We start from the raw sequence: 24,412 nt of genomic DNA on the forward strand, positions 1-24,412 counted from the left end.
CGGCCACCAAAATAAACGCAAACAAAATAAATAATAATAAATTACTCCAAAAACACACAAAGTGGACTCTACTGTAAAAACATACAAAGTTACAGAAAATTACACAAAATGACAAGAATAATCAAATTTACTCCAAAAACCAAAACACATGACCACAAAAATAACAGAAAAATATATGAAACAACAAAAAATACACAAAATAACAAAAATCATGCAAAATGACAACAGAAATATACAACATACAAAAAAACAAAAACATACAAAACAGCATCAAAAACACAAAATTAAAAATAATATACAAAAATACACAAAACGACAACAAAACCACATAAAAATCGATTGTTATTTGCTGTATGCTTGTTCAGATTGGTGATTATTAGATTTTAATGTTGACAAAGTGGCCCTGGGATCAGACATCCCATTTTTGTGGCCCCCGCTGTGATAAAAGTTGTCCATCTCTATTATTAAGGATGACATTATGTGCATTTGCGCATACAGAACTTTTGGGAAAGTACTAATGATAAAAAATATTATTATTATTATTGTATTTAAACTGAATAATCAAAGAGCATAAACACACATTTGTCATTGTTTTTAATGTCTGAGTGTCCTACCGTGAACAACAAGCCGACCACTACTTACGAGGGAAACGACTGGATCGATAACACCAGTTATGCTACGAAAATTTGACAAAAATCACAAATAGTGACGCTTTAAAACGCTTCAATAGATGGCAAAGATGTGCAAAAAGACATTAAATACACATGATTGATACATGCTTTACAAACCGATCTTATATCATCCACAACAGATGAAATATGACATTTATTGTTTCTAGCTAGTTGGATTGAGCTATTTTAGCGGCTTTGGTCAAACTGGTGTTGGTTGTTTTGACGTTTTACAGTTTAACGCATTTAAAGGCTTTGAGGGAGAAATAAAATCACCTAAGCTGTGTTACTTACTTGCTAACTAAAGTCTTCGGGTAAAATGTATCTATATTTCGAGTCAGACTTGGACTACTGTGGTAAAGTAGCGTTTCGGGTTAGCCTCCTGTGGCTAGCTTGAGAGTGAGCCATTTTGACAGGGTCCGGGGTTACCTGGCGGTGTCCAGACTCTGTTCGAGCATATCCATTGAGGTTTACGATCGAAGTGATCTTCGCAGTGGCAGATGGAGATGGAAGTGCTGATCACGGGAACAAACACTCGGGTCATGTGAGACAGACAGCCCAGGACACGTGAGGTACGACTCGGTGTCGGAGTTAAAATGGAGGCCGTCACCGACGAGGCTGTAGCTGCTCCTGGTAGAGCTAGTGGTGCTAGTGGAGGTAATGGTGGGTGATCCGAGGTGACTCCTCAGTGAACTCTTTTCTTCTCAAGATTTTCAAAACGTACTGCATTCATTTAAAAAAAAAAAAAAAAAATGTCACCTCCGTTTACTTCAGCTCATGACACAAGTATTTTATGTTTTGATCATCTGAAATGTATGGAATCCCATTTCCGCCAGTAAAAAAAACAACAACAAAAAAAAAACAGTGAAATAATACTAATAATTTTTTTTATCATAACTATGCGATTAAAAAAATAAATTATTATTTTATTTTATTTATTTTTACTGGCGAAAATGGGCTTCCATAGAAAAGTTATTGATAATCAAACAATATTTAATAATGAAAAATATATTTACCAGCCAATGTTCTTTTATTAAATAACTTCTTGTTTTATGATAGCCCGTTCGTTTCCGCCACTAAAAAAAATCTATGACATCATTAAATCATAACGTTAACTTATCTTAACATAACTTATCTATGTACTTCCACAATTTTCGACCGCGTTGAATTATAAGAATCGAATAAACAGCCAAAATATGTGTTTTGAATGAATTATTATTCAAAGTCAGTGTCGGTAGACTGCAGCAAATGCTCAGTTTGTATCTCATAATTATGACTTTCTATCTATGACTTGCCGGGTTTTTTTTTATGTATTTATTTTGATGCCGGAAACGGGCTTCCTAGTATTTGGTGTTCATTTTGGAAAAGTTTGAAAAACAAATACCAGATATAATATGTTTTGATCATATTCATCACAGATTATAAGAATATAGACTACAGTCAATAATAGCCAATTTGTGCCCCTCAATGTTCATATATTAATATTATTAGCTTCTTATTTGGTGTTCATTTTGGAAAACTTGTAAAATAAATAAATAAAAGCTATTATGTAACTTAGTTCCGTTTAATTTATGTTTCCATTTTGTCTCATTCATTGTCTTTTCCAGCTGTATTTCACAATACAAATTGTATAAAGAAAGCAAATTGATTAAATAATAATTAAAAAAAAGAATGTTTCTCGCATTTTTAGATATGCTATAAATATTTTAAATGTAAATAAATTTAACATACTACATACCAAGCTTTAATTTAATTATTAGATTATCACATCGCATTAAATACTCACAACGCCTACAATGAATTTGGTTTTCCTTGGACTTATATCTCATGCTTTTTCCCCAAAGCGGAACTATTCTTTCCCTTTTGTTAGTGTGGTTTAGGACACGTTTTAAGGAGCACAGGATCGTTCAAAGGTGACTTTAATGTAATATCTTCTTTTATACCGCGAAGTAAAAAAAAAAATAAACCAACTTAAATTCAGGAAAATTTAGACGTGCTATTAAAAAAAAATTTAAAGTTAAAGTGAAAAGTAATTTAGTTATATTTAACGGCGCTGAATGGGTTTAAACTCGTTGAGTTTAGCAACACGTCCCCACGGTTTTAGCCAATCGGTGAGCAGAATCTTTTCTCATCTCGTGTTCTCATTGGCTGAAGTGGGAGGCGGTCCATCTGGAGTCACTGTAAAATAATTCCGACCTCTCCTCTTTGGGTGAAGGTTCACAGCGGTGATAGTCGGTCCTCTTTCTCTCAACCACTACAATGTCGGGTCGGGTCCTCGTCGGTGTAAAGCGGGTCATTGACTACGCAGTTAAGGTACCTTTCAGTGTCTTTCTCAGCCAACTGGTTCATGTTTTAAAACTCATTTTTCTTTATCATCAACCGCCTGACTTACTCGTACTTGCTAGCTTATGTTAGCTTGCTAAAGTGTTGAAAAATGTGCTTTTACTACAGTTAAGCACCATATACAGAAAACCAATGGCAGTATCCGAGAGCAAAAGTGCAACTTAACACATGGAAGCAAATAAATACCGATGCTAGTTACTAACAGTCACCTGGGCTGCAGTAATGAGATGTTGTGTAACATGTTTAGTATTATAACATTCAGCAGGTACTACAAGGTGTCAGGTTTGGTCTTGCATTAATAATGAATGCAGATTTGAAATATGATTTATTAATTTAGCGACACAACTTTGGTATGTTGTCTAATAAATTAATAATTACCACATGGTTCTTCATCAAAGGTGAACAACCCGTTATTGGAACTATCAGAATGTTCAGGTGTTATCAGGAGCTGTCCGGCCTCAGCTGGATCTACACCAGGGTTAGGACACTTTTATCACAGCTGTGTTTAGTTTGTGTCACCCTAGAAAAACATTGTCAAAATTCATGTCAGCATTTGGAATGAATTATAATACAGTGATAACAAAGGGATTAGCCTGATTTTTTTTGTTACTGTTTTGTATATTTTTCTCTCATTTTGATTTTGTATATTTTGATTTTTATTTTCTTCATTTTCATTTATTTTTTAATATTTATTAGGGGTGTCCCGATTCAATATTGATATCGGTCCGATATCAGCCAGAAAACAAATATTGGATTTTATCGGATTGCATCTAAAATCTCTGATATTTATTGTGTTGTATTTATTTAAATGTAGAATACTGTAGATATTATGTTGAAGGTTACATGTATATAACCAATTGATTAATAATAAATGGGTCAGTTTTTCTCATACCTATTGTTGCTGACTATTCTCTGTTTGAGTAACATCACATAATCAAGCCTTTTTTAACATTCCACACGACAAAATATGTAATACAAGTATGTATGATTCGTGCTGATATTGTATCGGATTATAGCGGTATCGGCCAATACTCAAGGCAGCAATTTCAGTATCGTATCGGAAGTGAGAAAGTTGTATCGGGACATCCCTATATTTATGTGTATATTTGTAAGCGTCTCATTTATTTAATTATTTTTTAAAGTTTTTTTTTTTTTGTAATTTTGTTAAATGTGTTAGTATTTCTTGTTTTTTTGTTTTTGGTAATTTTGTATGTTTTTTGGTAATTTTTGTATAGAATTATGGAGTATGTTTTTGTGTATTTTGCTGTCATTTTGTGTGTTTACTTTGGAGACACTGGGTTGACTCTTACACACTGCCAGTGTTTAGAACAGATATAACAAATTCAATGTTATCTGTAAAACCAGCTAATATTTACCTGTTATTGTCATTTGAAACTAATTTTTAGATCTTATTCTTTTTCATTTGCAGTTCTGCATCATGTATTGTTTTTGGGTTTTTCAAACAAAGTTCTATCGTTTATATTTTCTTTTGATATTGATCACATCTCTATCGCGATATATACATCGTTTTATCGCCCAGGCCTACTCGATTATAATAAATGTTTCAGGGTTGGGGTCAATTACAATTGTATTTGCATAATTGTTAATTAATTACAATTACTGCATATTTATAATTTTAAGAATCTGTTGCTGTCGTAACTGTAATTGAGTTCAGATAATTCACTTCGTGACTGCCATGAAAATTCTAATAATGATTGTCAATTATAATTTAACATTAAACTGGGGAACCAGTTCTATGTACCGTTCTGCACATTTGTAGTTAACAATTATAAAAATATGTTTCATATCATGCTTTTCCACATATTTTCATTGATTAGGAAGCTTAAATACATGAAAAAAAATGATTGTAATTGACTTTAAGGATAAAAACAACTGTATTTGAAAAAATACTGGTCACTGTATTGAATTGTAACTGAAAAATGTAACGTAATTGACTCCAACCCTGAAATGTTTTCTTTCTGAGCCACAGTCAGTGGATTAGAGCAGTGGTCCCGAACCTTTTTTGCCCCACGGTCCAACTTAATGTCGGACAATATTTTCTCGGACTGGGCTTTAAGATGCGGCCAAAAAAAACGGTCATTTTCTAAATATAATAATAAACGTGAATCCACTGTGTATACAACTTTATCAGCCTCGTCAAGGTTAAACCTGCCTTCAACATAAGAACAAATATAAAGTGTATGAATAAATACAAGTCACCATTGCTTCTGTCCGTTTTGTTCGCACTTATATTGCAGAATGCTTGATCTCCAAGTGGCAAAACATTTTTGAAGGCTTCATTGCCTCATTAGAGAGCTGTTCACCTTATATTATGCAGAGCGGGCTTGGTGTGTGGGAACTACCTGTCACAATAAATCCATATTTCAAGTAGGACTTCTAGTGTCTGTTAAACGGTTTTTTTTATTTTTATTTGAAGTCGTAGCCTCTTCGTCTGTCTCCTGACTGGCTCTTTTACCCTGCACAAAGATGATTGTTTAATGTTCATTTTGATATCTTGGAGGTTTCGCTTTAGCGGTAGTTTATCCCCTTTAAGATGTGCTTAAAGGGGATGCCTCGGCCAGTAGGGGTGTGAAAAAAGAAAAAAATAATAATAATGTCACGATCTATCGCAATTTTTTGGGGACCTATTTTAAATTCCACTTCCGCACCTCCTCTCCTTTAGAGGGCGCCGTAGATGCAGTATAATAATAATAATAATAATAATAATAATAATAATAATAATAAATAGGATGTTTTGAAGCAAATAGTTTTGACTCAATTTGTCCTCTGAATGATCAGTATCTTCTGATGAACATATATAGCAACTTAATTTTTCATCTCTACGTTTAATTTTGATATTAACTGTGTAGAATATCGTGATAATATTGTATCGTATTGCAACATCCTTGCCAATACTCGCCCCTACCGGACGGTGACCGAGGCAGACACCTTGATATGCTTTAAGAGTGAGGGATAGACAGATGTAGCAGAGAGAATTCGGTAATTTTCCAAAATAAACATAGTTCAGGCTCAGATAATAAATACAACGGAAATAGTGAAAATTATGTATTCTTTCTTTGCGACCCGGAACTAATTGACCTCTGGATTAGAATATAGGTGCAAAAATGATTCTGTCTTTCAGAAGTGTTTTTCTAATGTAACAGGAGGAAAGTAGAGCAGAACAATAGAGGAAATAGACTGCCAGCGAGAGAATTCCTCTTTAAACAGCCAGTGTGTTTTGGGTCTTTGTGTCACCGTGTGTGACAGTCGCTACACTCTGTCTGTGGCAGCTCCGTCCTGACTTTGTCCCACCGCTGTCATCTTGTTCTTCCTCACACAGATCCGTGTTAAGCCAGACAAGAGCGGTGTGGTGACGGATGGCGTTAAGCACTCCATGAACCCCTTCTGTGAGATCGCTGTGGAGGAGGCAGTGAAGCTGAAGGAGAAGAAGCTCATTAAGGAGGTGGTGGCTGTCAGCTGTGGGCCTCAGCAGGCACAGGTGGGTCGTAGCACCACCTTTATGCAACCTCTGTCCTAGTAACGGATGTCCACCAGTGGGAGCTTTATTTTGGTAGCTTCAAAACTGGGTTCCTTTTTAGTTTGACCTTCAACATTTCTATGGCATTAAAATCTACCTCTTTCATTAAAGTTTATGAACTTTTGCTTCTACAACTGATTCTGTTAACTTCTTAAATTCTTAAAAAAAATAAAAATTAACCACATACATCTATTAAAGTGCCCAGTATTTTTATGAAAATAAACTGCAATCAACTTTCAAGCTAAAATGCATTGAGGAGTGATTTAGTTTAACAAGGTTTGATGTGGTTCACTGACACCTAGTGACCGAGCGTTTACGTGTTATGCACATGTTGGTGCAATTAAATGTTTTTCTCAATTAATTAATTTATTGGAATCAATACGATAATTACGTGGTGAAATATTGCAGCATATTGCCAGATTGATTTTTTTGTTACACCCTATATATATAAATATATATATAATTTTTTTATTTATTGAGGTTGTTTTTCAGGGTTTTCTTCAATTGTCGAATATTCTCATGTTTAAGGCTAACCCATTGGTTAATAATAAATTGGTCAGTTTTCTTATTACTATTGTTCTGTTTGATTAATGCCACTTGATCAATACTTTTCTAACATTCCACACTACAAAATAAGTAATAAAAGTATGTATGATTCATGCTGATATGGAATCGGCTCAAAATCGGCATCTGCCAATAATGCAATTTTGGATGTCAGAAGTGAACAACAATGTAGTGCAGTGTCTGGTGATGGGAAATGTGGCCAAATGTAACTAGTTTTTTGTACTTGATTTAAAAATAATGGAGGACGGGCATTAATAGAAACAAATATGAGAAGAAATCGTATGCATTCGAATGGAATCCTAAAAATTATCTTTTTCCCTTCTTTGCTCAGGAGACCATCCGTACGGCCCTGGCTATGGGGGCCGACCGAGGCATTCACGTACAAGTCGCAGGGAAGGACTATGAAAACCTGGGCCCGCTGCAGGTCTCAAAGATCATGGCTGCACTGGCCAAAAAAGAAGAGGCTCAACTGGTTATTCTGGGCAAACAGGTGAACGATGGAAATGGTTCAGAATCATGGTTTCTGCAGTGCTCACGCACTTTAAAGAATGTGTTCACTCACTGCTATGATATCTATGTTTTTGCTCGTTTAGGCCATCGATGACGACTGTAATCAGACTGGTCAGATGACGGCTGCCCTGCTGGACTGGCCACAGGTGAGTACGACCTCAAAACCAGTGGTTTAATCTGGATTCTACTGGTATTTGAAGTTATTAAACCCTTCACACACCAGATTAGGGTTCCTCTGGAATCCTGGCATCAGACATTGAGTTGTAGTAGCAACAAATACCCAGTAGATGGGGCACTTTGTCCTCCAAATGCCCAAAGCAGAGATGGGCAGCTTTCATCACAGCAGCATTTTGTCATTCTGTTTATTTTTGTTGTTTTTATGTATTATGAAGTTTTTTGTAGTTTTTGTTTTTTTTCACTGTTTTTGTTTGGATTATTTTTCTGTAATTTTGGTGTATTTTTGTAGTCTTGTTTATTGTTTTTTTTTTTTGGTGTCATTTTGTTTATTTACTTTGGGGCAACAGTTTTTGTGTTTTGCGGGACTGAAAATGATCTACAACTACCTTTGCTAATATTTAAATTTAGTTTTGTCTATTTTTGGAGTATTTTTTGTATTGTTTTTGTGTCTATTTTGTTGTTTTATCAATCTGTGTTTTTTTGTTGTTTTATCAATCTGTGTATTTTTGTAATGTATTGTGAGTCATGTAGTTTTTTTTTTTGTGTAGTTTCATTGTTTGGATTATTGTTCTGTTGTTGTTTTTGGTGTCATTTTGTGTGTTTGCTTTGGGGGCTGCATAAAATTATTTTTATTTTATTATTGGTGTATTGTTGTAGTCATCTTGTGTATTCTTATTGTCTTTTTTGTGTTTTTGGAGTCATTTTGTGTGTTTCCTTTTTGTCTCCTCAGGGTCCAAAATTATCAACAGCTACCTTTGCTAATATATAAATGTGATTTTTGTTTTGTGTATTTTCATTGTTTGGCTTATTTTTTGTGTATTGTTTCTTGTGTTTTTGGAGACATTTTTTGTGTTTGCTTTGAGGTCCGCACAAAGCTACCTTTGCTAATATTTCAATATGTTTTTGTTTGTTTGTTTTTTGTCACAGGGCACCTTTGCCTCTGAAGTGTCTTTTGAAGGCGACAAACTGAAAGTGGTGAGGGAAATCGATGGTGGTCTTGAAACGATTACCATCAACACACCAGCAGTTGTGACGGCTGACCTTCGACTCAACACCCCCAGATACGCCACCTTACCCAATATCATGGTCGTTAGCACACAGATGTGCAAAGACAACACCATTAATGTTTCACTTTTTGTCTCTAATTGAAACACACTTTAAAGTAAGATTTTTTTTTTACATTTCCCAGAAAGCAAAGAAGAAAAAGATCGCTATCATGAAGCCTGAAGACCTGGGGGTGGACATCACATCCCGAGTGGAGGTGCTGAGGGTAGACGAGCCCCCACAGAGAGAGGCAGGAGTGAAGGTGGAGACGGTGCAGGACCTGGTTGGAAAACTAAAGGATTCAGGACTGGTATAAAAGATCTCACAGTGAGTGACCTTTGTACTGTGAATACTGCCTTATTATATATTTTATTGTTTACTTAATCCTAAAATCTGAAGATTATGTCAAGTAGTCCAACAGCCCTTTTCAAATTGTGGCACATAAGCGCCCCCTAGTGGGTCGTAAAGTAGTTAAAAATGGAGTTTCTACAGCAGAGGTGTCGAACTCATTTTAGTTCAGGGGTCAAGTATGGACCAGGTTGACCTCATGTGGGCTGTAGATTTTAGGTTGGGGGGAAAAAGAACAATTTTAACATAGTGGTGGCCTAGTTTTCAATATCGGTTCAATTTACTTCAAAAATTTTAGATTTTGTTACCAATTTCTTTTTTTGTAATTTACAGGAATTTTGATGATTTGTGGGAGAAATCAGTGTCCTTTCCACAATTTGCCATTAAAAATGGCTGCATTCATGTGATATAAACAAAGGAAAAATGCAAGTCCCTAAAAGTATTGTGGAGTTGGTAAATTTGAGATATTTACAATTATTTGGTAATTTACATACAGAATAATTCATGTTTTCTCTGTCATTTTTACTTTCTCCTGCGGGCCAAATTGGAGGCTCAAGGGCCAGATTTTTGTGCACTTTCATTTAAATTAACTTAAAATATTATTTGGTACACTACGTACCTTCATTTGCTTATTCATTGTTATGCCTATCACCTCCAAATCATCATAATATATTATTATCTTACCTTAACACACAATAACATATCTTAAGTTATCTGTTTTTTTTTTTTTTTTACATTTCCACTGTGGTGATTTTTATTTTTATTTTTTTCTACATAGTTTTGATTACTTCATTTCATTCATACATTGATGTTTTAGAGGTCATGTAAACGTGATGGTTAAAATGTGTTAAATCCTGTTAATCTCTAACTACCCACGATAGTAACGTTTAATGTTTGAAAGGAACAAAAGTTAACTTTTCCCTACATTTTCAAAATCAATCCAAATAAAAAACTTTGACCTAAATGCTTAGATGCACAGGTACCACTTTATAAGTCATAATACATCCTGTAGTTCAGTGTTTTTCAACCTTGGGGTCGGGACCCCATGTGGGGTCGCCTAAAGGTCCAGTATTATGCTATTCTTCACACATCTCCATTTGTTCTAAGAAACCCAACAATATAGTATTTGAGGTTTATTTTTGAAACTCGTCTGGTTTCCAGAGTTTTAGCCCTCTGAAAAGTCAATTTCATGATGCTTCTAAAAACAGGCCGTTTTGGGGCCTTCATGCACATCCATGAGTGGGCGTGTCTGTAGAAGCAGACTCCACACCACAGTTTTTTTTACCATAGCGGATTTTTTTTTTTACTATCCACACATTCTTGTTATTGTTTTCAGCCAAAAAACTGCACATTACAGTGAAACGCATGGCTATTTAAGCGGCTTTTGTGATTGTGAGTCCATCTCAGTGCATCAGGGTCTATGTTTAGCGCAGCAGCGGAGTCATTCAGCTGTCTCAAACACTCACCAGAGTGTTAAGGTGCTAAGTCACTTTGTTGTCCTCAGCTCTCCTAACTACAGAATAGTGCATTAAATATGATAATCATTTGTTTTGTCCAACCGCTGCGTCGCATTGGGTCACAAACGCATCAGATCATGTCCACGATGATATGAGGTGGTATAACGGCTACTAAACGTGGAACTGCCCTGGGTGCTACACTGTGGCTGCCTTTTGCTCCTGAGGGAGGGGTTAAATGCTGACAACACATTTCGTGTTTGTAGCTTTACATCTATGACAATCAAGTATAAAGTATATTCTATATTAAACTGCTGTGAGGTAGTTTGAGAGGGACGAGCTCACATTCTTATAGGGTAGGAGGAGCTAGGATTGTCAGGAGGAGGAGTTTCCATAATGTGATGTCACAACGTGAGAAAAATCCAACCTACCCATTTGGAGCTGACTTTTTACAAAATGTGGAATAAGTTGTAAAATACTTTGTCAAATAGAAATCGAATTAATAATAATCATAATAATAATAAAATGTGGTGTTCAACTCGTCACTAATTCTGGCTACTCAGTATTTTTTATTACAATATAACAGACATGATCAAAAAACAATTCTGTTTTTAGGGTCCTCAGGAAATTTTTGTTATCAAAATGGGGTCACGATCAAAAAAAGGTTGGGAAGTGAACCACTGCTGTAGTTGTACAATTCATCCAATCATTGGCCGTTACAAAGAGGACTCTTGATGCTCCTCTTTTTATAATAAAAGCCAAACTAATTAAAAATGGTGATTTCTGCACATACTGTGGCTCATGTTTCTGCATTCTTCTCTTTCCACAGTGTCCCTTATGAATGACAGCAGTGTGTTACTTAAACACACCCAGAGGACAGGATTATGTGATTGGTCTAATCTAATCCCTCTGTATGAGACCACGGCGCTGGATGATTGGCTGAGAGGAACCAATGGGAGGCGAGGAGAACTGAGAAACACTGTCGTACAGTCACCATCATATTGTTGTTTTTATCCTTGCCTGTGTTTCATCTGGTCATTGTTTAACTTTATTTTATTTTTATTTTATCACTGGTTGAATGGTACATCTGCTGTCACACATGTAAATATGGGCCTCACCATGTTGAAACTCGTCAAATTTTTAAGAGTTGTCATGATTTATGGTAATTTGTGTGTATAATAGTGACACTTGAAACTGCATTTTGGGACTAACAAGGCAGTGTTTCTCAGTAATAACATGAGATCAAAAAGATCCTAAATCTGCATTATACCGCAAGCGCCTCAATCTGCTGATTGTACAGAATATTAACATTAAATAAAAGCCAGTCTTTTCATATCTAAAACCGTCTCTTTGTTTTGTCATTGATTTTTGACAGACTCCATCATCCACAAACTCTAGTAGTTCAAGTAGGAGGATTGAAAAACAAAATACAGTTTACATGTCTTGTTTTTCCTCTAAGATGTTCTCTTAAAATCAAGTTTTTTTTAAAAGGATATTAGGATTAAAAATGCTGAGTCATGCTGAAGACTTCAGATCTGGATTTGATCGACAGGTGAGATGGGACACCTCGAAACTATTTGTGTGGAGTAATTTTATTTTTTTGTTTTGAACAAAATTAAAAAGATATATATATATATATATATATAAAGGGGTGAAATGTACAAAGATTTGGAAGAGGTATGAATTAAGCCCCACCCACATGTCAACCTAAAATTCTTTGCAATATTGTTGTTAATTCCTATATATAGTGATGGTGTTAATATACAATATGCATTATTACATAACTGATCAACTACACCAATAAACAGTATACTGTGTAATTACACCAAATACATCATCAGATTCAGTACAATAATAGAATTACTAATAAATATTTTTGTAGTCTTGTATATTACCACTATACATAAATAATAAAATTCACTACATATGAATAACTGATGGATTTAATATATACATTATATTACAGCCTAAATTTCAGGTTTTGTGCTTGGTTGAGCATCATCTGGTCCCTGCAAACCTGTATGTAATAAAAGTGGTATAAGAGAGGAAAGTTATCAACAACATTGTTGAGGGTATCTTTGTGATGTGGCTGTTAGTGATGCTACTCAGAAGAGCGGGTTATAAGATCAAAAGGAAAATTACAGCACATGCCATGTAATGTACTACAAAATATTAAGATCGAACGTTTATTTTCATTCAAATAGAGAAAACACTTATTTGTTGAATTTAAGAGAAATGTTCTCCTAGGACCTCTTTGTTCCTAAAACCAGCATGTCAATAGATTCATATTATTTCCATCCATTCATTTCATGAAGTGATGTCAAAAAGGGAGAGAAATTTTGAAGATGATTAAAAACGTATTTGTATCATAACTTCTAAAAAAAAAAATCACCTACATTTGTCACTGATTTTGTTTAATTTAATCCAAAGTGATGTAAAAATGCAATTAAGTAAAACTATATGAAGCTTTCAGTATAAAGTGTATTTTCCCCAACTAATAGTTGATATTTTGTCATTTTGTGAAGAATCATTCTCGCCTCCTGAAGGTTCAATATATTTTGATTCTTAAATATATATATAATCAAATATTGATGTAGACAAGAGTCATGAATGAACCAGAGATGAATCCCTGCTGATTGGATCTTATTCGTTAGGGAGGCGTGGCCTCAGCACAATCAGCGCTTTGACTCGTCACAGGTGAGGTCAGCAGGCAGTCCTGTCCTCGCGCTCTCCTCACAGGTGAAGCTCGAGGCGCCAAGGACGCACGGGGACGTCTGTGGAAAAAAAAACTACAAAAACAAAATATAAGTTACTTTATTGAAACTCGTTTTCAAAATGTCTTGGACTGAGAAGTTTGCATCTCTCGCACCAACACTTTGGGCTCTTTTACTCTGCTCCACTTTTCGAGGTAAGAGGAAATCATCATTCACATAATGACAATGAGCTTCTTTAGTTATTAAATATGATCTTTACAACTTGTCAAAATGGCCATAGGATTAGCATTTTCTCCTGTTCCATTTTTCACAGGTGCCCAGTGTCAGCTGATGGTTTTCCCCTGTTGGTCCCAGTATAGGGATTCATTATCTGGCACCAATGTGACTCTGCCTGTGTCCTTCAGTGGAGCCCCTGACCCTGTGGTCACATGGTTTAAGGGAAATCTACCTGTTGGCACATGGACCATTAACTCCAGTGAGAATCCAGACATTGACGAAAACAGCAGGAATGTGCTAAGAATTAATAAAAACGGATCTCTGTTATTTTTAAGCGTGCCACTCTCATATGACAGTAACTATACTATTGAACTCACAAAATCTGGACTGGAAAAAGCCTTCACCACTTTTACTCTAAGAATATTCGGTGAGTATATTATTATTATATTTGGAAAAACTGGAATATGTAGTGAACATGTCAAAATTGAAAAGTTGGGAAAGTTTGATTTTAAGTTACTCAATTTTATTCAAATTAAGTCATTTCAGGGGGGAAAATGGTTATTTAGTTAGAATGTTCCTTTCTGTGCCTAAAAGTAAAGGAATTAAATTATTAGCAAATTCGGATGAACTACGGCCAGGCCCGCGGAACGTCTCTGCGCCGAATAGCACGTACCTCGTTCCCGAGAATTCAGTTAAATGACTTGGTTCCACTTTAATGGAAATTGGCAAAAAAAAAAAAAAAAAAAAAAGCAGGTTAGTTCTTTCGGGCCCCTAATCGAATTGTCTGAGGCATAATCGTAATCTACGTTGAATTACCTTTGAAACGATATATCACATGACTATGTTCCCATAAATTTTGAAATTACTGGAAAAAGGGGATGGGACCCGGGCCCCATTTAAAAAGGGCTCCACCATCTCATCATATTCATTCATAAGTATTCATACCTAATTGCATTCCGATCGAACGAGAACTAACGTAGGAGTGGTCATTTGAAAATCCGTGGACACGTACGATTAATGGCCCCATTTATATATTGGTATGTGCCAATGATTGGTTCCACCAACCTCTTAATATGACTCGCAAATAAATTGAGAAGAATCAATTTGTGTTTTTTTTTTCTTTTCTCTTTGGGCCCCCCCCTGAGCCCAAATCTGAAATCAAGCTCCCGAGCATCGATGCGTACACATTCATAGATTATAGCTACCAAATTTCAGCCCAATCCGTCCACGAATAACAGAGGAATAGTGATTTTTAACTAGCGTACATAACAACAACAACAATAACAAAAGTGAGAGTGGCATTTTGAGGATGTAGCCCAGCCTAATAAAAATGAATAATGTGCTTTTTCCTGGTATCTGAACATTGGTATAAAGGTTGCACCAAAGATAACAAACCAAAACATGTCATAAAAAATTATGCTTTGATTAAATAGGCACAATGTACATTTTTAGTTTGATCGGATGAATTAGTTTTGGGTTCTGGAACAATTTAGTAAGAGGGGTATGTGACGATTTTTTGTGCGTCCTTATTTTCTTCCATTTTTAGCTTCCAATATCTAAAAAAATTACACCACATAGGAAACTGTTATTTGGTATGCAAATAAAACTCCAAATACTCATTCCAGTCCCTCAAAATTAGAAATAAGTTTGTTTGGGTCTGGAAAATGTTTGGACCTTCAGTAAACAGCTTTGCATTTGTCTCAGCTCCCTGTAATTTGATCAGCAAAGAGCTACTGTATGTACATAGACTGTTTACATCACTAATGATTAGCGCATTGGTTTATTTGGTGACAGCCTCTTGAAATCTGTACAAATACTTTTTTTAAATTATTTTAATTGGCCCCTAACTGTGGGTATATAAGAAAAAATCTGATCTCTGTTTTAATTTGTAGTATGAAGGTTTGTCTTTCTTGCCAAAATAAACAATTTTTATTAATGCAACTTCTTTATTTTTAATATGGAACCCAACTTGGGGTTTTATTTCACCACTCATTGAAAATCCTTTACATGAGGCCATTGTAGCTTGCCTCTGTGTCTCATAATCATTTAATATGTATTTGTTTTTCACTAGTAACGTAAAAAATAAATAAATTGTAGAACATGAGAAATGTGTTCATGATTAATATTATACTTTCAAAATAAATGTTTTTTCTGATTTTTGTATAGTTTTTGTTTTATTGTTTGTTAGTTTTTCACTAGTAACATACCCACGCTCAATAAATTGGCCATATCTCAAATAGTATTAATCATATCAAACTAAAAATGTACATTGTGCCTATTGAATAATCACGGAACAATTGTTTTGCGTGGACCATTTGTTGAAATGACATGGAATGACCCCGGTTGCTTTTACTCTGTAATGTAGATCTGGAATGGTTACGTCCATGAAAAAACCCACATTTTTGTTCAAGAGAAGAAGAAAAAAACATATTAATCTTATGCTGTTCTTTCACAGAAACCTTTCAGAATGTGACTTTGTCTCTAATGTCGGAGTTTGCCGTTGAGGGAACGGATCAGGTCACGTTGCAGTATACTATACTGCAAGGTGTGGTGGAGCAACAGATGTGGTTCTTCAACAATGAGGAGATTAGAAACAGCTCGTACCACCTGGTGATGGAACAAAAACTCACCATCCTGAGTCCAAACCGCAGCCACACAGGAATGTACTCCGTGTCCCTTAGAAACCCCTTCAGTAGTGTGACAACTCATGCACATGTTGCTGTTCTTTGTAAGTGCTTTTCTTCTGTTTTTTTTTTTTTTTTTAAACTAATGTCCTATGACTTAAATCTCTGCTTATTTGGGCCTGTTTTAGATGGACCAGATGAGCCAGTACTTGAAGCACATCCAGCTCAGGTTGAATACGTATCTGGCAACTCTGTGAACCTTTCCTGCAGTGCTGAAGGATTCCCACTGCCTAATGTTCAGTGGAGCTTTGGTGAACAAGTTCTTCCTGGTGCTCCTGAAGGCATCTTAAGCCTAACAAACCTGTCGACCAGTCAAGGAGGCGTTTACATCTGCACCGTCCTCAATGAACAGACTCGCCATAAACGGCAAAAGAACATGACTCTAAAAGTGTATGGTATGTTCAGTTTTCTTTAAAAAATAACTATATATTTATATATTTATAATTCAGGTAGATTCAGATTTTACATTTATATTTACATTTACCTTTTACTTTTAGATTTATCATTTACATTTAGATTTAACATTTAGATTTACCATTTCAATTTACATTTAACAGTTTGATTCAGATTTAGCATTTACTATTAGGTTTAGCATTTATGCTTTGATGTATTTTCTATGTGTACACATTTAAACTATCATATTGAACATGGTGTTGTACATGAATTTCTGTCTCAAATAAAGAAAAATTTGCTAAATGTTCAAAATATGTCGGCTATGAAACAGTGACCGAGTTTTTACATTCGACACCCCATAGAAACCAGACTAAATTGCCGTGCTTTACCAGACCATTATCAGTATTTTCACGTAGCTTATATCTTGGGACAGAGAAGCCTTTGGGCAGCCCACTGTGTTGGGTGAAGTCTCCTCATGATGGTGAGCTGCAGTATCATTGTGAGTGGACGGGAGGAACGCCACAGGCCCAGCTCTCATTTCCTGCTCTGAGCCAACGCATCGAAGCGGAAATGTTCAATATCTCACTCAATTCATCTGATACGCTGAACGGAGAAACCATCACATGCATCGCTAAACACCCCCCTAATCCAGAATACATGCAACGTTACTGCGAGTAAGTTGTTTGTTTTTTTTTAGTTCAGACTAGGGTTGGGCAATAAATCGAGATTCAAAATATATCAAGTTTTCTATTTTGGTGATATAGAAAATGACAATATTGCCTTTTTTTTTTTTTTTTTAACTTGTTTTGATTTAAACAATTACAATACAAATCGCATCAGACAAGTATTTAATATTATTCAGAGTACAGTCAAACAGTGTCCTTTACAGTTTTTCCATATTTCTGATAAATATATATTATAGCTTATTTTGCATTAAAACATTAGTTTTAGCAGTTGCTGCTTTTGTTACTCACACGTACTGTCTCGTATAGAAGAAAAAGTCAAAAGTGTCACATATTGTGCAGCTGTTTGTAAATAAATGTGACTGTGTGGCATTTTTTATCAGCAAATTTAACAAGAATGTTATTTCTGGTCAGACTTTGAGTTAAAAAGTATTGCGATTTATATCGTATATATCGCCATTTTGACAAAATATTGAGATTCGAGTTTTGGTCCTTATTGCCCAGCCTTAGTATAGACTTCGTCAGAAATATGTGTTTATTGATTGTATACTGTGGACTGTACGTTTTTCCAGGTAATCCACAGAGATTCCTTCCTTCTTTAAGAACTACTGTCAACTCTGAAGGGAAAATCATGGTCACCATTGGCTGTTTTAGTGAGGCTGTACAGAGGCTGTGGTTCATGGTACATAGACGGCAAGGCTGTCGCTGAGGACCTGATGTACCAGATCAGCACAGACACGACGCAGCTCACAGTTCAACATTACAACATCAGCAGGATTATCCTCCATGACTACAGCTGTATCGCACGCAACCCATTGGGTAGTCGGAGAAGAGACATTCAGCTACAAGGTAGCTTTGATTTTTAACTTTTATTTCAGTAATTCATCCATTGTCATCCTAATTAGCACGTAGTTGGGGTTTTTTTTGGTTGTAAAAACTGATTCAAAGTAGTTTTAATAAAAAAGGAAAGGTCAAAACCAACTCCAGAGGAAGCCTTTCAAGCCACGCCTATTTGTGGTGTATTTTAGAATTCACTACAATAATATATTAAGGTTTCATTTATTCAGACAATTTTGTTTATATTGATCTCCTGACATGTTACAGAATTGGACAAATCAAAGGAACAAACAAACGCCTCTGAGGAGGACTGGCAGTTGGCAAGGTTTATAAGTGCAAAAAATGTCTTGAAAGTGGAAAAAATGTGCAGAAAGGGTATTGAAATTTGATGGAAAAGTGGCAGAAATGAGAGTAATGTAGCAAAAATGCATTAAAAGGAGCAAAAACATGGCAAGGAAAAGTGAGGAAAATAGGTTAAGATATGGCAAGTTTGGTGAAGTTGCAGAAAAGGGTAAAAAAATTGAGCAAAAATTGGCTCAAATTGTTATTTTAATGGCAACTGGCAACCCCCTCCCAGTGTCTTGTGACCTCAAAGGTTGAGAACCCCTGCTCTAAGGGAAGGCTCACTTTCCCAAACTTTGAAAACCTTTGCTCTGAAGTAAAATGATCAACTTATCAATATTATTGTCCCACAACACACAAATCAACTTTCAAAGTACTTCACTGAAGCCTTAGTGGGCCACGTACAGACAATGTGGAGGATTTATTCAATGCACTAATGCAAAGTACTAAGTAGTAGCTGTTATACTTTATCTTGTATTCCAGCTCAGAGTGGTTAAAAACACTGTCATGAGACAGTAATGATGTTGGCGCTACCATTACATTTAAAGTCTGGTAGTTTGCAGCTTTTAATTTTTTTAACTTGCGGTATAAAATGAATCAAGGACACAAAAGGCCCTCAGAACGAGAGCCAAGTACGTAATACCTGAGAGTGATACTTCCCTTTAAACAAAAGCCTTCCTTCCAGTCCTGGTACTTGATCAGCCTTGCTGCTCCACTCTAACCTCAGCTCTCTTTGCTCACTGTCTATTTCTTCCCAGGACCGTCTATCTCTGATTCCAGTTTGTTTCCAAACCCAGATGGAACCATCATTACTTTAACTTGGGAGGTCCCAGACATGTCTGTTGTTACAGGTACAGGATTAAATAACACACACACAGAAAGCAGCGATACAACGTCTCTGATGGAGTTCTCACTCCAACTAAACTTTCACGTTTTGAATTTATCCAAGCACAATATCTTCGTTTTGGAAACAAAGGCTCAGCACAGTTGATGGGGGTGTAAATATTGTGTTAGAGAATGCTCTCGCTGAGTAAGGCTTTGTTTATGGGAAACATTACCAAGCTAAAAGTGTCAGAGGTGTGAAGAGTGCTGATATATCCTACTCAAGTAGAAGTACTGCTACTTTTTTATATAAAAAAAATAACACCAATGATTTCTATTTAAAATAAAACTAATTGTCAGGGTAGAGCTACATTTATGAACTCTAAAACATTGCCATGTAGTTAACAACATTATAGATAGAAATCACAACCTGAACCAAAGAAAGTTGCTAGGAGTTGATCAGCAATGGTGCAGCTAAAAATATATGAATTATTGGATTGTTGTTTCATTTTTTGTAGTTTCACAATGTCTATTGATAATTTTAAAACAAAAAATAATAATTTACTCTAACGGTTGGTTGTAGAAATGTAACAAATTACTTTACTTCTTTTAAAATGTACTTAAAGGACCATGTTACGCTAAGTGAACTTTTCTGTGCTTTAAACATCATAAAGTGCTATTTGGGCTTCATACACATGCCCAAAGTGTTTTTTTTCATGATTCCCTCAATTGTTAGAGGGTGATTTGCTCCTTTCTTACTGCAGGTGAACCCAAACACCTCGCTACAATTTGATGACGCGTTCCCACTTTGATGACGAATTTGACACGGCACTGAGCTGGAGAAGCCGCGCCTCCAGAAGCTCTCTGCTGTGATTGACATGTAAACAGACACGCCCACAAATGTTTGCATTGAGCATGAGCTCGGCTATGGAGTGGGTGGGAGGAGGGCTGGCCGTCCTCTGGCCCTACGTCACCGTGTGGGGAGGAGGAAGTCAGTGTCCCTTCTATAGACACAAAGGCTCAGAAAGTGACTTTTCAGAGGCTAAAACTCTGGAAAACAGGTGAGTTTGGGAAAATAAACCTCAAATAATATGTTTTGGGGGTTTTTTAGAACAAATGGAGATAAAAAAAATAGCATGTAAAAGCAGAATATTTGCATTTTCTGCTGGCCTGCATTGCACTGCATTAGCTTAGCATTAGCTAGCATTAACATTAGCGTAGCATTAACCTAACATCAGTCTAGTATTAGCATTTACCTAGTATTAGCATTCACCTAGAATTAGCCTATTTGCCTATCATTAACATTAACTAGCAACAGCATTAACCTTGCATTAGTACTAACCTAGCATTAGCCAAGCAATAGCATAAACCTAGCATTAGCTAAGCATTAACCTAGAAATAGCTTAACATTAGCAATAAGGGTGAAAAAGGTTGAAAATTGTTGAAAAAGGTTGAAATGACCAATTACTGACTAAGAAATATACTCAAAACAGTAAAAGTACCCATAAAAGAAACTCAATTACTGTAACGTGAGTAACTGGAATCCATTGCTTTCACCTCTGAAAACTGTAAAATCTCATGCATCTGTATGTCATGTCATTATGCTGAGTCATGTGGGCTTTTTTTTTTTTTTTTTTTTTTTACAAAGGGTTTGACATTCAAATGAAAGGACCAGAGCTGAGTGAAAAGGACTACACCGCGAGGGCAAACCCCTACCGAACAATTCAGCAGAAACCTGGAACTTCTCGCAGCGCGGACGTTTACGTCCTCGATCCAAAATCCACCTACAGGTTTCGGATTGTCCCCAAAGCTCGTCTGACAGCAGGACAGCCATCTAAGGTCCACCGGATTGGCCCAGGTTAGCGAGGAAGCACTGCAACCCTTGTCAATGAGGCAGCTGTTGTAAAACCAGGAATGACAGTGTTTTGTGTTGGTTTTCAGGGGAGGGTCTGAGTGGTCCAGCCATCGCTGGGATCGCTGCTGGGATCCCCTGTAGCCTCCTGTTCCTACTCCTGCTGGGTGGTCTCATCTTCCTCTGCATCCACCTCAACAAGAAAAGAAGTAGGTGAACTCATCAAACAATACTCAAAAGCAATTTAATGAATACACTGGCCATGGTTACATGATAGTTTTTAATTCAGAATGAATTATTCCGAATTAAATTATTCGGTATTCAACTGTTCTCCTTCGTGTTTAGTTTACATAGTAATGGTAGCGCTTTACTTACAGTCTTATACGTAAAGGCTGACATTACACCATCATTATTATGACATAACACCTGTCATTAGCATGAATAAGGTGTCATGAAGGCTGTCATTAAGTGTCGTTTGTTAACCCTTAACCCTACTAACCCCACGAGATCCCTCATCCTAACCCAAAAAATGCCAACATAGCTCCAAAGGTCATTATTTAGCAAACAACACCTAATGACAGCATTCATGACACCTTATTCATGCTAATGACCGATAATTAGAGCGTAATGTCAGCCTTATGTACAAAACTTCAAGTAAAGTGTTACCATAGTAATTCTGAGATGAGGTTTACGTGGAAAACACAGTTAATCGGCTTTCTTCAATTCCGCTTTAGGTCTTGGGGTTGGGAAGGGTTCTGATTGGACGAGAAAGAACGTGATGTATTCATGTCTACCAGGAAAAAACCCTTTCATTTCTGCTACAACATAGAAGACCACATAAAAATAACAATTTTAATTTTTATTTTGATTAGTTTTGAAGCAGCAACTGGACAATAATGTACTTTGCTTGTTCACTTTCAATCGTAATTAATTTAATATATGTTAAGGTTTTGTTTATTCAAACATGGTTTTTCAGCTAATTTAATCTCCTGACAAGTTTAAACTGAGGAAGACTTACAGTTGATACATGTCAGGAGAAAAAAATATCCTGAAAGAACTTGAGAAGACAAAATGAATTTACTGGAATTAGGAATTAATAATTAAACGTTTACAAGATGGTGGAATTATTCTAATCAGAATTAAAATCAGAATAAACCAGCCACTTACTTTGGATTTAGGTTTAATTCAGAATGGTTGTTTTCATTCGGGATTAAACTTTTGTTCTGAATTAAAGGGGAATTAAAGCTCTCATGTAAACGTGGCCATTGTTGCCTTTTTCTTCTACGATATCGGATAAAGAAAATAATTATTTCTTTTGTAGGTCATCAGACAAGATATCCAGTCTCAAGAGTTAATGAGGTTTGATGCAATCTGTATGATTTATAATATTAAGGATAATCAGACACTTCAAAAATATATATATATACTGAATGCAGACTTGGGTGTGATATTAGTTTTAAGTCATATCTTTAACTTGTTTTTCTATAATCTATATCCGACAGGCAAAAAACGACCCAGCCTGAAAAAACTCCCCATCATTTGCTAACAGGGGTGTGAAGTCTTTTACCAGATTACAACAAATTACACCAGGTGATGTTCATGAACTGATGGTAACCATGGTAACCAGTTTGTTTAAGTTGTTGATAATAAACCAACCTGCGGTGCTTTTTGCTTTCAGGCCCCATCAGAGAGATCCATGGATTTGCCTTCATTCTCCCCCCTGCCCCCACCGTCAGAGTCGCTTACAGTTGTATAAGATGACGCCCTGTTTCTGAATGAATGTATACATGTTTTTAAAGTTGTTTCTGAAAGTGTTTATATTTAATTTATGTTCTATTCCAATTCATGTTTCATAGTTTTCAAGTGAAAACAAATCAGCCTCTTTTTGTAAGGTTTTCACTTGACTGTATTTAATTCATAAATGTTTGTGTTTTTTAAAAAACAAAACCAAATATTAACACTGTTTTTTTTATTACTTCGTTGTAATATAATTTATATCATTCTTTAACAATTAACCACTGTTAAAAACACAAAAAGTCCAATTTTTGGTCTTTAGCTTCTGATAGAATAATCCAAGTCCCCCCAATGTTATTGTGATTTGAGGACAAAAGATTAAATTACTTTTTTAGAGCTACATCATCAAAACAACACAAAGAAGCTAAACATATTGCACTCCGCTGTATTGTAGACATTGAGAGCCTTTGTGGCTAAAATTGGTCACAAATGACTTAATCCCAAAACACTGCTGTTACTATCGCTGGGTGATTTTTTTTTTTTTATACCAGATGTATTATACCCAATAAAGTGTAATTCTAATCAAAATATATTAAATATGACAACACAAAGTATAGTTTATTTTATTTTCAACTATGCCATGTCTAGCAAAATGGAAAAAAATAAACTACCACGGGTGGACTCTTTAAAAATTTACAAAATTACAGAAAAATTGTGAATGTAAGAACAAAAATGTATTGAAAACAAAATGAAACCTGGAAACTTGGTCTTTGTTCCACCCATTTCTGGGGCATTTCAGGAGAGAGGGGAATAATTGGCATTTTCCATATTGGGTAAAAATGATTCACCTGACTAAAATATGTTTATCACCATAGAATCACCGCTTTATATTTATTTACAACTACTGCAACTATACTATACAAAGATAACATGGACATTTCAGAACCACTTTTACTTGCTTTATTTTTTTTTAGATGTACATAAAGTGTAGTAATAAAGGGACACTATCACTTTTTCCGGGTGAAAAACACCCAAACGTGTGCCTTTAGGAAAAAGAGGACTTTGGAGTAGAGGAACATCCACACCTTATAACCAAGACACACTCTGACAAACACAACTTCATGAGAATAATGTAAATACGTTGCTTGGGTGAAAAATCGCCCATCGATGGTGTTAAATAGGGTTTAAAGGTCTGATGAAGAGGAAATGACAATGGGAAGGTGTTTGTTTCCACCCTAAATTTAATGTTTAAGAGTTCTGATGAATCTTTAACTTTTTGGTAATGTGTTAATACATTTCAGATGAAAGCTCTGAGGTTTCTTTGTGAAAGAGACGATGGGTTGAAACTCTCACATTGGTGTAGGGTTTCTCTTGGTATTCCACTTTCTGCAAATATTTATCAAGGACCGATCTGTGGAATGTCTGACCTGATATGAATGTGTGTTGTGGTGAGCTCTTATGTTTCACAGAAAGATTTTCCTGGCTTTAA

The 24,412-nt window shown here is 35.7% G+C and overlaps 3 protein-coding genes across 8 annotated transcripts in view; 2 read left to right on the forward strand and 1 right to left on the reverse strand.

Moving 5' to 3' along the window:
• Nucleotides 1-1,236, reverse strand: part of usf2l (upstream transcription factor 2, c-fos interacting-like) — a 28,732-nt gene extending 27,496 nt beyond the window's left edge. For all 5 annotated transcript variants that reach the window (XM_028469881.1, XM_028469880.1, XM_028469879.1 and 2 more), the window contains exon 1: nt 1,098-1,236. In XM_028469881.1, the coding sequence (XP_028325682.1) occupies nt 1,098-1,132 (35 nt within the window). In that variant the 5' untranslated portion in view covers nt 1,133-1,236. The remainder of the gene's footprint in view (nt 1-1,097) is intronic.
• Nucleotides 1,191-11,988, forward strand: etfb (electron transfer flavoprotein subunit beta). 2 transcript variants are annotated; one of them, XM_028469886.1, is made up of 7 exons: nt 1,191-1,325; nt 6,352-6,510; nt 7,445-7,603; nt 7,707-7,769; nt 8,728-8,886; nt 8,990-9,171; nt 11,476-11,988. In XM_028469886.1, exons 2-6 carry the CDS (start codon nt 6,406-6,408, stop codon nt 9,158-9,160), a joined length of 657 nt encoding a protein of 218 aa, XP_028325687.1. In that variant the 5' UTR covers nt 1,191-1,325; nt 6,352-6,405; the 3' UTR covers nt 9,161-9,171; nt 11,476-11,988. The 2 variants fall into 2 exon arrangements, with proteins under 2 accessions (XP_028325687.1, XP_028325686.1); XM_028469885.1 differs by lacking the exon at nt 1,191-1,325 and adding an exon at nt 2,828-2,981.
• A 1,381-nt stretch (nt 11,989-13,369) lies between these two features.
• On the forward strand, nt 13,370-23,159 carry vsig10l (V-set and immunoglobulin domain containing 10 like). The gene is given in 14 exon segments (XM_028469857.1): nt 13,370-13,554; nt 13,674-14,003; nt 16,032-16,304; nt 16,389-16,655; nt 17,087-17,292; nt 17,294-17,327; nt 17,909-17,999; nt 18,001-18,185; nt 19,274-19,366; nt 20,986-21,195; nt 21,279-21,398; nt 22,511-22,548; nt 22,692-22,779; nt 22,868-23,159. Coding segments are annotated over 13 exon segments (1,941 nt in total). The 5' UTR covers nt 13,370-13,481; the 3' UTR covers nt 22,713-22,779; nt 22,868-23,159.
• Nucleotides 23,160-24,412: the final 1,253 nt, after the last annotated feature.

Source organism: Gouania willdenowi, chromosome 16, assembly GCF_900634775.1.
Source record: "Gouania willdenowi chromosome 16, fGouWil2.1, whole genome shotgun sequence".
Taxonomy (NCBI): Eukaryota; Metazoa; Chordata; class Actinopteri; order Blenniiformes; family Gobiesocidae; genus Gouania; species Gouania willdenowi.